Here is a 14903-nt window from a genome sequence, read left to right as displayed (position 1 = left end):
TTGCTAAGAATTCTTTCTTAACTTGAAAAATAAAAACTTGATGCTTTTGTGTCAAAATTTCTCTACCTAACCAAGACTTTTTTCTTCACTTTGAGTTATTGTCTATACACATATGGGTTTATCTTTTCTCTTTCTTCTTTTAGTTCTGAGGTTTCTGGAATTTCTGGAATTTTTTTCAGATCCCCTATAGTTTATTTGCAAGATTAAGTAGTACAGCAGTTGCAAGTTTGACATTTACCAATATTCTTGAGGGAAATGAGTTTGGATTCTAAATTTAGAGACAAGTTTTAGGATTATTTGCTTCAAACCCTTTGGGGTACTGTGATAAGCAACTCAAGACTAAGATTCCTTCAAGCCAAGATTAAGAAACACAAATATATATATATACAGAGAGAGAGAGAGATAAACATGCAAACTAAATGTGTCAGTGGCATGCTGTACTATAAATAAGAAAATGCTCAAAGCTTTCATTAGAACAGCTATATCTTTGCACTTCATATAACATCTGCTTGACTGACTTAAAAATTCATTTTGGGCTTCTGCTGACATGGGATGATTTATTTTTGTTAATGAAAATATTTATACTGTGTTTTAGACATACTTTTTAATATACCCTGTAAAATTATTATCTTATCTCAATGTGCCTTTTAAGACTAAGAAATGCTCTTCAGCATCAAGAACCTTATCCATCTTGGGGAGGTAGAGGGAAAGAAGGATCTCACATTTTTCACTCTTCCCCCTGCCTCCCCCCTCCCTCCCCATATTGTTTTTATTAATTTTATGGTGTATATTAAATGCATAGGTATGACTTAATGAAATTTTCCAGGAAGCCAAGTTAGTTTTGGTTATTTTTTAGTGATATTAATCTCCTTTCTGTATTCACTGTAGTGTGCCTAGTGATCTCAAAACTCAGTAGTGAGAATAAAAAGAAATGTGTCTTCCTAATGTTGTGGTAGAAGAAGAATAACTTCACTTCTGTGTTAACATAATGTCTATGTTAATGCAGTGCCATAATCATACTTTTAAGTGCGGAGCAGGGCTAATCTTCAGTTGTTTTCAGTCATCTCCTTGTAGGATCCAAACAAACTAGTTCTAGGGAGTGGATGGTTTGGTGTTATGTCTGCTACCTAGAAAAGTGCTGTGGTCTTAAAACCAGGTAACCCCCACCACAGCTAAATTACACAGAGATGAAGCAAAATAAATCCTTAGATAAATGATAGAAATTCAGAGTTTGGGAACTGCTTGGCCAGAGGGAGCAAGCTAAGGGGGTGTCTCATGAGCCAGTTAGAGTATAGGAAATGGATATGGGGAATTGGAGTGAGAGGCCAAAGGGCTTCTGGTGAAGAAGCTAAGGTAGGCACTGGTGATGAAAATTTGGGGTTGGTTTGTTTGTTCTTTTAAACAGGCAGCCCATTCCAAGCACAAGTAACAGTTTGTGATGTGGTCTGAACTTCCTAAATTTTTGGCAGTATTTTAAAAAGGTGCATTAATGCTTTAAAAATAATGAGGTATAGAGAGAGTGGAATCAAATGCAGTACACCCCACTTCCAAAAGCTGGAGTGTGGCAAACTGATGAAAAGAACTTACTTTCTACATGCATATTTTTATAGTGTCATCTGAATATGTACTTAGTAACTGGTGTGGTGCTGTTTTGCAAACTGTTGATTAAACAGGAGAAATTAAAAAGTATTAGAGAAACTGTGTGTCTGTGAGCCTCACATAAAGGACCTGGCTGAGAAGGGGGGGAGACAGCTCAGAGAGCCCTTGTTATTAAATTCATTATCAAACAAGTGTCAGATCAATTTTGATGTTTCCTAATTCATTTAATGACAAAGGTAAGTGTAAAGATGTCCTGCTGCTAGAATTCATTGGTGACATGAAGTTTGAACAGTGCTTGTAATGCAGAGAGGAAGAACAACTGTGGGAGATTTCTTAGGTCCAGTGCCCAGACATGGGATAAATCTGAAACATCTTTGCGATGCAGAATACTTCTTTACACCTAGCCTCCTTTCTCTCTGAGGGATGGAGTAATAGGACTGGGGTGAAATTTGTAGCCATGTGCTTTAGGGTGATACAGCCAAAATAAATGCTTGGAGGCTGAATAATTGAAAGGATCAAAGTAGAAAAGAGTGCAGAGTAACCGAGCAAACAGCGTGGTGCAGTTATGAAGAAGGCATATGTGCTCTTGGGACACAGTTACAGGTGGTTCCAGTAGACAGAGGAAATTACTGGTGGTGTTCTACAAGCATCTGGTTAGACATCATGTAGTATGCTTCAGAAATTGTCATTTGTTTGGGGAAGAGATAGAAAGAATTGTGCAGAGACAGACTCCTAGGATGAAAGGAGAAATAGTTATCTCACTGGAGAAAGCTTGAAGAGCTTACCTGGGGTAGTCCAGCAAAAGAAACTGTGTATGTGAGTGTTGTCTATACATACACAGGTGGAGACAGTAAAGGGGGGTGAAATACTGAAACTGGAAGGCAATATAAGCAAAACAACACCTGAATATCGTCCAACTTTTTGAAGCTGTAGTTTCATCACAGTAGTTAGGTTTTTGGAGTAAACAAGAACAGTAGAACTTGAGCTGCTTTTTCTGCTAAATATTGGTGAAATCTGAAAATAATTCCATAATCATTGTGGAAATCCCAAAGAAAACAAACTTTATTGTGTATAGCCAAATGTATTCTGAATTTTATGAAGAATTCTCTTCAACTAAACAGCATTCCCTCAGTTTCTCTCTTTCAAGTTTTTTTTTGTCATTTCATGGTATGCAGTGATGCTCTTGGAGTGGCTGTGGTGCTTTCTCAGAGACAGCTGCCATTTGCTTTCCTGGGCTAATGGGAGAACTTGTATTTTTCCAAAGGGTGTTAGTGGGAGGACAGGGAGGAGAACTTAGCCTTTTATGCTCACTCTTTTTGTGCTTGCTACACTTTGAAATAGACACTGAATTGCTTTTAGGAGGGGTCATTTCCTTCATTGACCTTGCAGTGTGCTGGATGGTAGAGATTGTAATTTGGATACCTCTATTAGGTGCTTAAAGATAGGTGGGATGAATCCAAGCCAAAGCATTCAGGAGGGAATAGATGATCTGTCTAAAGAGCTTCTGAAATAAGTGGAGAGCAGGCAGCTGAGGCAGGGCTCTTATGTTCAGAAGATGTGATGCACTGAGATCTTTTTCAAGAAGTCTAGAAAACTTGGACTTTGCTATAAATTCTGCACTTGATATTTGATGTAGAAAACAGTTTTCTGAATTCCAACAAAGAAAGCTTTGTTGCAACTTACCTAAAGTGAGAGCCACAGCTTGAGAATGTGACTTGGAAAAAAGTATCCAAGCAGTTAGTCTGCTAAAGTCTCACTGAAACTTGATGAAATGTGGGCCTGTAGGTCAAAGTACAACAGCAGCTGGACTCCTGCTTGCCATGGGCATTGCTAAGTGCTACCAAATGTATTTTGTGACCTTGCAAACAGTCGCTTGAGGAGCCAGAATTTAATCTCTTTTGCATTGTAAACAATGTCATAGTGAGCTCTTTATATGTGTTATTTTAATGCTATATGGAAAAGAAATTATATTCAGTAGTTTGCAAATAGAAGAGAGGAAAATTATGACTGAAGGTGCTGGTGGTTGTATGGAGGAAATTAATGAAAGAAAAATTATGGTGTGATGTTATTACTTTGTTGCATGTGGATCGCACTTTGCTTGTGGTAAAAGACAGTTGTGGGACAAAGTTTTGGATTCAGAAGACTGGCAGAGGGATTCAGGAAGGCAACTCTGTGGCAGCTGGGGGCAAGGAAGGATGCTAACTCTCTCTGGCATTTTGTAGGAGATGCACTGGCTGAGATCAGGAGGGAGCATTCTAGGGCTTTTCTTTAGGCTCATAGGGTATTCAGATGCAGATTTTGATATTTTAATTCTCTCTAGGTTAATTTTTCAGGTTTATACTTTTCCTCTTCATTCAGGAGCTATGTTCCTTATGTGTCATTGCTAGAGTATGTTTCTACCTTGTTGAAAGCTATTTTTTACTGGCACAATTGATTCAATCACTAACAGAATCTTCTGGTGTTTATAATCAAAAATACCAGCTGTTAGAATTTAATCTTCCTAGATTATGGATATGTGAACAACATTCTGTTGACCTCTTTGACCCTCTTTTTAACATATGTTAACATGTTAAACTGTTTTCTCAAATCATTTGGATCAGTCTTCCAAAACCAACAACAGTTTTTAGTAACTGTAACAAATAAATAATTTAAATTGTCTGTGTAAGCTTTCCTAATACTGATGTTTTGGGATTTTTTTACCAGATAAATTTGCGCCTCATCTTGGTAAGCGGGAAAACAAAAGAGTTCCTGTTTTCACCGAATGACTCTGCTGCAGATATTGCAAAACATGTGTATGACAACTGGCCAATGGGTGAGTAGCAGCGTGGCTTGGGCTTTTTAACTGGTGAGCAAGGAGATTCCCTGTGTATTCAGACTGAAGTGTCATTAAACTGATCTCTTGCTCAACATTCAAATTAAGTATGTGTATTCACTATCTGGACAAAGATTTATGCAGAAATACAGGTGTCTTGCTTTCTTTTTCACAGTTCCTTCAGTTGGGCAGATTTTTAGATGTCAGAACTGTTTCCTACTTTATTTCTGAAATCTGCTTCCCCAAACTGAAGTACTTCTTTCCCCCTATCTTTAGACACTTTTCTTTATCGATCCATTTAGAGGATCTAGTAAGTGTGAGGAAATGTCGGAGATATAAAACCTCTTATGTGAGAACAGCTAAAATAAAACATGGGAAGTCACAGGAATGCATTAGTGAAATTGAGTCTGAAGTACTTTTTCCTTACTGCCTTCTCTTCAAAAGGATCTGGAATACTGATATTGCTTTAGGAAGAAAACGAATATAAAAGATCATTTTAAGAGACATTAGAAGACTGGATGTTGTTTGTGTAAATATACTTGGTGTCATGCAGGAATACTGGCTTTGGAAAATGGACTTGAGAACTTAAGATGTGTATTCACATATGTGAATAGCTCCCCAAAACAAAGTGCTTCTGTTCTCCCCGACTATGATTTCATGGGAAAATAGCCAAAACCCAGACATAGCATTACATACGATGAAAGAAAATGCTTCTTTTGGTACAGGACTTCATTTGGGTTACTGTTTTGATGTTAAAAAGACTACTATTTAGACAAACTAAAACATTGCACTATCTGTTTCTGTGGTGCCTTTGTCAAAGACATATGGTGGATAATAGTTTATGCCAAAAAGTTAATGGTGATAATCAGTCCTTAAACTGGTCTTTGAGGTCAGGAAAAAAGTTCAGTTTGCTGTTTGATTTGCTGGGATGCAGTATTATGTATTTAGTAAAATATGTAATGAAGGAGGAGGTTTTAAGTCCTCTGAAGTATTAGTTACAGAAGTAAAACGTTTTAAAAAATAGGTTAACATAGCTTCTGTGCTGTACATATTTTAATGTACATATGTACATAATGCACAACATAGTTGTCATAACCAAATGTTCTTTGTGTACATTTATCTGAATTGGTAGAGGCAGAGCTGGATTTTTTTTCCTTACTCAAGTCTGTGCCTGTGAACATGTGATATCATGTTCACAGTCTTGTGAAGAGCTTGAAAGTTGCAGATTCTGAGTTTAGAGTTGGGAAGAGACCCAGACCTTAAAGTCTCTTCTTTAAAAAAGTAGAACCAGACATGGAAATCTCAGTTCAAATACCTGCTGTCCTGGGGGAGTACTCTAAATTTTGATGAATATTTAATTGCTTTTGCAAAGAAGAATAGTCTCAATTTAAATGGAAAAAAGACACCTCACTTCAGAGTAGCATATAGATTTTTACAAACATTTGCCCATTAGATGTTTTCAGACTGAGAGTGCTCCTCTTTGCCACAGGACTGAGAAATCTTGATGAGGACTAAAGTTGCCTTGAAACACAGATGTTACAATTGTTTTTACCACCATTTGGACTTGTCATTATCTTGTGGGGAAAAAAGGAATGAAATAACCTCTGTCACATGCTGGCAGGATTAAGGCAAACCTTGCCCCACCTCTTTTGGCAATACAGTTGTTAATTAAGGATGTCTCGACTTGCAGTAGAAAATGCCAAATTTATTTTAATGTATATCATCTAGATAGGCTACCTGTTCTCTTCTTCTCCTCCCCATTTTCTGCTAAATAATATTAACTTCTTTTTTGTACAGCAATTATCTGAACTTTAAAAAAAAAAGGTAGATTCAGTGAGTCCTTGGCTCATTTAGTCATCGGTGGAAATTAAAATTTGAATTCATGTCAGAAAGAAATGTTTCAGACTTCCAGCCAAGAAGCAGAAATTAAAAGGATGGGTAACTTGGCAGCTTAACAGTGAGAAAATACCTGTGCCAAAATCTAGTCTGTCTTCTTTTGGTTGTGCTTTTACATCATTATGGCTCTGTCAACTGGCTGAATTTCTCTTTACAGCCATAGTATAGTGGAGTTCAGACTGTATGGAGTAAAAAAATCCAAAACAAAACTATTATGGTAGCAGTGCAATAATTCAGCCTTGATGTAGCCCACTTCACAGCACAGCGGAACGGGCATGTGCTTGAATTGCAAGACAATTGAATCAGCCCCTGAGTGGAAATACTTGAAATTCAAATAGCTTTGGTTGCCTAATTTGATCTAATCTTATAAACCAGGCACATGGGAGCACCTGGGAGTGTAGCACATTCTACTGTTGGCACCAGCCTTGCTCCCACCGCGGTCTGGGGCTGAGATGGCTCCTGCTGCCCAGTCTCTGCCTGCTTGCTTTTTGCACCAGATGCCTCTCTGTACACTCTGCAGCTGTGGCTTTTGTTTTACATGCTTCCCCTTCTACTCTTTTCAGTTCTTCTCCTTTTGTGGTGCCAGTTGCTATTGCCTGTATGTTAATTGTGTGTTCCCGGGGAACAGGTTGGTTTCTGTGGCTTGTCCTGATCTCTTGCTGAATATTGATTTTGCTATATAAACACTACAAAAACAGAAAGAGAGAATGTTTGTGTACAACTATAGCCAGATATCTGGTCATCTAAGAAACAGAAGACACTGTATTCCCAGAGAGACCATTTAAATTCAACATTTCAAGGCTTTGTGATACTTGTTCTGAAAGAAAAGTGCATATTTATTTGTTCTTCACATTGTGACCGGGAATGGGAAAAGAGTAGGAAAGACCATTTAAGCTTATAATTTATTTATGATAGCTTAAGCATTGTAGGAAAATGCAAGCTTGCTTTTTTTTGAACCACTGTTTGCTACATAAAAACACTGAAACACATAAAAACACGCATAAAAATGGATGAGCCTTGGAGAAGCTCCTTAAAATGTACTGGTGGGCGCTCTGAGAGAGCTCTGTGGTGGCGGTCGGGGGCTGCTCAGGTCACTGCCCCCTCCAGACATGGAACTGGTTGGATCTGGCCGTCATCGAACGGCGCTGAGCTGCCTGCGGAGCTTTTTTTCAGGGCTGTGATCTCAGAGTCCTGTTTCAAGTGACCCATCACATGCGCGCTCGCTCTGTGTGCGGCAGCTTCCCGCTGCTGGAGAACGGCTCCAGCTAGTCAATTAGCTGGTGATGAGAAGTATGGCTCGGGAAGCTTCAGAATGGCCTGCATACCAGGATTCAGGAAGCAATTTGCATGTATGAAATATTTTCTTTAGGAGTTGTGTATCTGCTAAATATATCCTGCAGTCTGTGACATCAGTAATATATATACTTGCAGACATAAAATTACGTGTTTCAATGCCCAGGGTCAAATAATAGATTCAAGAATAGACTTCAGGAGTGCTGGTCTTGAATTGTCTTCCTGTACCTTCAGCCTGTGTTCTCTCTTCAGTGTTTTATACAAGAGTCCTTTCCTGATTTTCTTCCTGGGTAAAGATGAGAGAACTAACAAAAGATGTTTTTATTACAATGTAACTGTGAAAATTCTCTCTCTCTTCAGACTGGGAAGAAGAACAAGTCAGCAGTCCAAATATCTTGCGGCTTATTTATCAAGGGAGGTTTCTTCATGGCAACGTGACATTAGGAGGTATGAAAATAATTTTTATTATACATGTTACAGTTTGGCAAAAGGGGATATTTATTTACAGTTCAATGAATACTACTTTATTGTTCAAGATCACAGGATGGCCTGCTTTATACTGCTGTTCTTGTGCATACAATGACATTGTATTTTATTGCATATTTTTCCATCTTGTTACCACGAGCTGTTAAACTTTGCGAGGTCCCACCTGCCAAGTTAAGTCTCCTCTCACACAAAGGAGTAGTGCTGTAGTCCTGCTTTTATTTGTTGTCTTTCTAAATGAAATATTTTGTTCCACCTCTCTTACACTGCATTTGCAGTACAAGCTACTTAATAAATATCTGAAGTATTTTAAAATGCTTGATAAACTTTATGATAATTGGTCAAACAATACTTGAAATCTTTGTACAACGCAGGGAGACACCCTGTGAATGAGAATGAGGGGAAGCATTCTTGCTGTCCAGTGCTCTCCCAGGGATACAATTGCATAGTTATGTGAAAACAACAGTAAATGGCTTCACTTCGATTGCTGAGGAAATGCAATTCAACTGTGCCCCCTCGTGGCAAGTGTTTCCCCATGGTTATGCATTTTGGTGGGAACCCTTCATAGAGGTGTGACACACATTTGTTAAGTCATCCCTCCTTTTGTAGGTAGCATTTGCCAGTGGGAATATCAGCTGTATCAATGACTAAACAATATGAGACTCTCCATTCTGTGCCAGTTTAAAAACAAATTAATGCTTCTGCTTTGTATGTTCAAATTATATATGGTTTGGTACCTGAATGCTGTACAGAAAGGAGAATATAATACAATACAAAATCACCAATTAATTATTCTGAAGTTAAGAGGAATCTGAAAATACTATTTCTGGACTGCTTATGGTGATGTTCCATGAAGAATTGACTTGGATGATATAGCTATTGATTCACTTTCTACCATTCCCAATGTTGCCTAGTGATGTACTTATAGATTTACTCTCCACATATATAAATTTTTAATGCTTCTATATATGCAAACAAGATCATTGTCAGCTCAGCTGGAAGAACTCTGAAATTTTTATTCACTCTTTAATTTGTATTTTTACCAGGTGACAGTGAGTACAGCTAGTAGCAGTTGGAGTAGAGTTGAAAGACAAATGTTAAGTCTTGGATCATCTCTGCAATTAAAGATGCTAGTCTTACCCTACATTTCCAGGCAAGGATAGCTAACTGGGATTTACTTTGCCATTTATTTACTTTACACTTTACTGAGTGCTGCTCTTCACCACCAGTATTTTTCCCTTAGTGACATTTGTCTCAATATGAGAAAATGTTGAATATCTGTTCAATATATTTAATATATTATTTAATGAATTAAGCTGAAAAATAATAGCTGCATGCTGCTGACTATTGCATTAACCCAGGTCTATGAATTTTGAACACTTACTTGGGTTCAGGGCATTTTAGTTCATTCTTAATCACTCATGCGTTGAGATTTAATCACCATGTTTTTACCCCAAGGATCTTACATGTATATTAGTGTTTTTCAAAAATATTCTTGTTGCTGTATTGTTTTAAGAAAAAGAATCCCTAAAACCTTGGCTTAACTTCAGCACTAATGAAGTTATCAGGAGTAAGATTACACAGCTGAAAGTGGAACAGGAATTCATGAAACAGCCTGAAAAGACTCTTACTTCAGTTTGTGTTATTCATTAGAGGTAACCTTAAGTGAACTAGTTACCTTCAAAAGGGAGGTGAAGGGGGGGGTTTATTAAACAATATTTATATTATGTTTCTTAACTTAGCTTAACTTGCATTAAGCTTTTCTAGCTGCAGTTCTCTTTGAGTTATAGCACTTAGTGTTATATTTGCTTTAGGTGATTAGGAAATATTGACTAGAATTTGGACCTCCTGGAAATCATTTTATCATCCAGTGAAATAAAAGTTTCCCAGGAAACAGTTTGATGTTTTTCTTTTTAATTGGAGTCCATTTTTGTTCACTTGTGCCTTACATGTCTGTGTAGTGTTATGAATTTAAGACTCCTATAAACTAAGATGCCTCAGAAAAGAGAAATTGGTAGGAAAAAGTGCTTTTGAGTGAAAAACTATTTTTGATAAATCATGCCTTGTGATACCCCCTCTGAATGGCCTGTCACTGCAGGAACAGCAGAGCTAATGGCACTGGGAGCAGTGTGGAACAGACACCTCTGTAAAGCTGCACTGCTCCTGCCTGCTGTGCTTGAGCTGCTTTGCTGTGTCCTGCCTGTGCAGAGGGCTGGGGAGTTGGCTAGCAAGGCAGAGTCCGTTGTTCAGCTTCCAACAGGAAATTTAATCCTTTAGCTAAATATTTGTTCTGCAGTTTGCATTTCAAATAATATTAATTAGGGAAGTAATACATAATCAACAGTTCTCCATTTCTTGGTAGATAATGGTAATCAGCAGTATTTGCTTCCTTATTTACTGGTGAAGGGAAGTTTAACCCACCATGTGCCATGCACATTCCAAAAGGGGGTGAAAAGTAAGTTCTGATGATAGAAAATACAAAGCAACAATGGAATTGAACAGTTGGGAAAGGAATTAAATACAAATTGGCTAAACTGAGAGAAAGGGGTGAGAACACAAAGAGAAGAGCAAGGAAGGATTACTGAGCATAGGTTAGACTGCTCAGTTGCTGTCGTGGTGCTCCAAGCAAGAAGCTGGAAATTTCTAGCAAGAACTTGTGTAAACTGTACAAACTACTAGCTGAAATTAGTTAATATAAATATTAGCATAGTACAACTTGATTACTGTAAATAGTTAATCTCCACAACTCACTAGTGATGTCTCCTGAATTGTGTTGATATTATGAAAGATGTTCCTAATGTGATTATTTTGTAATTCAAGAGTTTATGTTATGAAGACAGTCCTTTTCCATGGAGTTTGCAAAGAGCATATTAACAGTCAGTTAGAGTTTTCAGTTGTATCATGTTGTCAAGTACCCAAAATGCATCATCTTTGTCAGATTTCAAGTTATCAACAGCTTCTAGTTGCAGGGCACAGGCAGTGCTTCAAGTAAATCAAGCAACTTTCAGATTTGCCTTTCCATAGAGATGGCTTCTCCCAAAGTACAGCTGCTTCAAAGAATCTTGTGGAGTTCTGTACCACTTTGTGAGCTTACACCTGTGTTTGAACCTGTGTTTAAATCACAATTTGCATTTATTTAAATAAATATGTAGGCAATGAACATGATTTAATAGTGGTGTTGTAGTGAGGCTTTTTATTGATGAATCTTTAATCTATGCTGTAGGGATTAAAACAGAGGGGCATTTTTTGCTTCATTTACCTTCAGGTTTATTGCCCATTCTTTATTCATTTATTCACTTAAAATGCCATTTCACTGTGTGTGAAAATAAAAGCTGTAACTTGAGTTTGATAGGACAAAGTCTATTCAAGTCAGAATTATTTGTGTATTAAGGATTAAATTCTTGTTAAATTTATCACTGACTTTTTTTTCCATTATAAAGTAGGAAGGGCAGAACTTTGCCAGAAGACCTTTTATTTCTTAGAAAAACAATCAAGGAAAATAAGTATGCAGTGTATTTGTATACTTAAATTGGAATATAGAAATTATTATTTTAGTTTCAGACACAAGCAGAATGAATTGTGGAAAGCATAATTTTTAATTTTTTTTTGTTGCTAAAGCTCACAAAGGCAGCATTTTGAGACCTACTACTTTAAATTTGATATTTTTCACATGCAGCTGATATTACAGATTAGTATTAAAAGGCAAGATGCAGAGATTTTGTATTTCAAGAAATCTGTGTCATGGATCAAAGTATGTGTTAGGAAAATCTGTTTTGCTGTAGAGGCTCAATGTTTTGATATCTCAGGAATAACAATTTGGTGGCTGCATTAGCAATTTTTTTGCATCCTTATCATTAAAGAGTGCTTAACCACCTGAGTCTTGGCATGAATGCCTACTTCACTTTTTTACTCAAAAGAGGAAGGCTAAGCTTCCTAACAGGAGTATCATGTCTTTAAGAATGCAGTGTTCTAAGTGACTATTGTCATGCCCTGAGATTTACCAAACTTCAACCAGTAAGCAGTTCAAACCTAACAGTTTGAACTTTTGAGTAGGTGCTAATCCAATTACAGTTAGTTTCAACTGGGTATTTTGGAGGGAAAAAAGCTGACACAATGTGTTAATAACTCTCCCTTTTTCCTTTTGCAGCATTAAAACTTCCTTTTGGCAAAACAACAGTGATGCATTTGGTGGCTAGAGAGACACTGCCAGAACCAAACTCTCAAGGTAGGCTGGGCACTAGAGGAGTTTCCTACTTGAGTACATGGCAGAGTGGTCAGGTCTCTTATGGGCTCTTTGAGTATTTCATAGTAGAGAAAAGTCAAGTCCTTGTGCTCTTTTGTTAATGGAATTATTTTGTTAAAAGAAGTTAATGGAATGCTTTTCTACATGTTTATAGAAAACTAAGAAATTAACTTTCTGGTTTAGCATTTTTATATAGTGCAGAAACTTACTCAGACCTTAAAAGTTCTTGTTTTTATTGTGAAAAACTAGTCCTGATTTATTTTTCAGTTATGCATGCATTTGTACAGCAATAAATAGTTTTTTTACTGGAAATAATTAAGAACAGATTTGTATTAAGCATACTCTCACACAGAACAGCCTCATTGCTTTAGAAATGGAATGTAAGTAACACTTCCCTTTTCTTTGCAGGTCAAAGGAACCGTGAAAAAACTGGAGAAAGCAATTGCTGTGTAATCCTGTAAACCCTGTTAGCTTTACCTGCTAAGTGTGATGTAATATAGTCTTTGTCTTTCATGCTGCTGGAATAGAAGAGGCCCTACCTTGCTTCAACCACCTGTAGGAAGAGCCTGTCTGTAAATCCATGGAACTGAAATAATACACGAACACTGTCTCATTCGTCTTTTTAAAAAAAAAAAGTGAAAGATCTATGAACACTTTAGTTGTTTATTTTTTTCAATTCCTCCTTTTTGTTTGTTGAATAATCTTACAGTACATCACTTTTTGAAAGAATTCAGTCTCCAGAAAAGTTTGTGTTTTTTTCCATAGCAGGAATCTTTTTGCTACCACAAAAATCCGCATTAACCGGATCTAACCAGTCAAGCTTTCTAGATGCAATTTGCACTAAATATGGTTGACAGTATATTTCTCCTCAACAATCTCTAACAATATTTGAGACATCTAGTAATAACCCACAATGTATAATGCAACACTGGAAAATAGTATATTAATAGGTAAAACAAATCTCACTTATGGCCAAATCAAAGGAAAAACTGTTAAGTCAATTCTACCTAAGTCAACCTCGGTGGCCAAACTGGCACAGAATACTAACTAAACCAAGTCTAACTATATATCTTTTCACTGCAACAAAGAAAAAATACTATGTGCCTGTAATTTAAAAGCACTCTGTAGAGGGCTGATGAAACTGATTTTTTGTTACTGTGTGCACTCCGATCGTGTATTAGTTGAGTGCTTATTCAGACAGCACAAACAAGTGCAGAGAGTGCATTTCCTAGCCTTAATATGGGAGGGGTAGTTTCCTGTAGTTCATAGGCTTTTATTATTGTGCATAAATGTTAGGAAACATCATTTACTAATCAGTTTTATGTATTTGAATATTGGCAATTGGTGTTTTTCAGTCATTTTTCTCATCTGTACCTTAGACTTCAGTGTCATGCTTACTCATTAGAGATTTCAAAAGAATTATTAAAATTTAAAAAGCAAAAAGAAAAACTTCTGCCATAGTACTAGTTTTGTTTCTTTACGTAATCTGCATTTGGAATTAGTGCTTGCAATGGTATTAAAATCAGAAGCTGATTTTTGAAGGCATACATAATTGAAAAGGATGCCATTCTTTTATTTCATATCAATAATTTAAATGTTGATATGCTAAAGAAATTTGCACAGCACTAAAGCATGAGCTAGTTTCATCTAAACCTGTAAAAAATAAAAATAAATAAAAATTAAAAAATATAAAAGATTTTATATTTTTTCACTGGGGAGGAATTCTTCCTGGGTGAAATTACAAATATGTGTAGAATATATTTAATAAAAATCTTATAAAATACATAACTATAGAAGTTAAATATAGATTGGCGTGTAGTATAATAGAACAATATTCCATATAAATAGCTTTAGCCTTTAAAAAACTGAGTCACAGGTTGACATTGTGTTCTGTACTTAAGTGTCCACAACTCTTACAGATGTTCTGTGTAATCGTTTTTCCGAATGATTGGCATCATTCAAATGTAAACAGGTTATTTTATTCATTGTTACTGCTTTGATGAAATGCTTTATATGCAGTAGATTTACAAAAATATTGTTCATACTGATCAGAATTAAATTTGTATAGAGCAGAGTTTTAAAACAAATTGTAAATAGCACTAAACATTTTCTTTCTGCAACCTGTACTGATAGACTCTTCTGTAAACTAAATAAAAGAATATTGTAGTGCATTTCAGTGGTGTTTCAAGGATTGTAATTGGGCCTGAACTGCTTCTTAATCTGGAAATTAAGTAAGGACTCCATTTCATTTATTTTTTAAAAAGGAGGGGCACAAAGCTTGCTGAAAAATGCTAATGGGATTTATCACTGCAATATTTGTTTTCCTTTGACTCCATAAGTGGCCTGGAAGTCTTTCTTCTGTAGAATAGGAATGTGAGCCTGAGCAATTGCAAAAGTGCAGCTGTGTCAGACCCTCGTGTGCCTCCCAGGAGCCGTGTGCTCGGACTGTGGGTTTTTGCAGTTTTCACTTACTGATTGCAGAGAGCACGGACATTCCCCTTGAGGTGCTGGGAACTGGATGACACCACTGTGTCATCCAAACACCACTGTGCTCATTACCAAAATGAACCTTGGGAG

General features: G+C 36.7%; 1 protein-coding gene across 1 annotated transcript in view; it reads left to right on the top strand.

The window, feature by feature from the left end:
* The window catches only part of UBL3 (ubiquitin like 3), a 55865-nt gene extending 41363 nt beyond the window's left edge, over positions 1 to 14502 (top strand). Inside the window, exons 2-5 of the mRNA XM_054271784.1 lie at positions 4303 to 4411; positions 7961 to 8047; positions 12231 to 12308; positions 12735 to 14502. Coding sequence (XP_054127759.1) covers positions 4303 to 4411; positions 7961 to 8047; positions 12231 to 12308; positions 12735 to 12787 — 327 coding nt within the window. The 3' untranslated portion in view covers positions 12788 to 14502. The remainder of the gene's footprint in view (positions 1 to 4302; positions 4412 to 7960; positions 8048 to 12230; positions 12309 to 12734) is intronic.
* Positions 14503 to 14903: the final 401 nt, after the last annotated feature.

The sequence above is a fragment of the Melozone crissalis genome, unplaced genomic scaffold (assembly GCF_028551555.1).
Source record: "Melozone crissalis strain CALT ecotype California unplaced genomic scaffold, PUWL_Pcris_2 ptg000013l_1, whole genome shotgun sequence".
Lineage (NCBI taxonomy): Eukaryota > Metazoa > Chordata > Aves > Passeriformes > Passerellidae > Melozone > Melozone crissalis.
The sequence above is the reverse complement of the archived record's forward strand: the minus strand, read 5'-3'. Positions and strand labels throughout refer to the sequence as shown.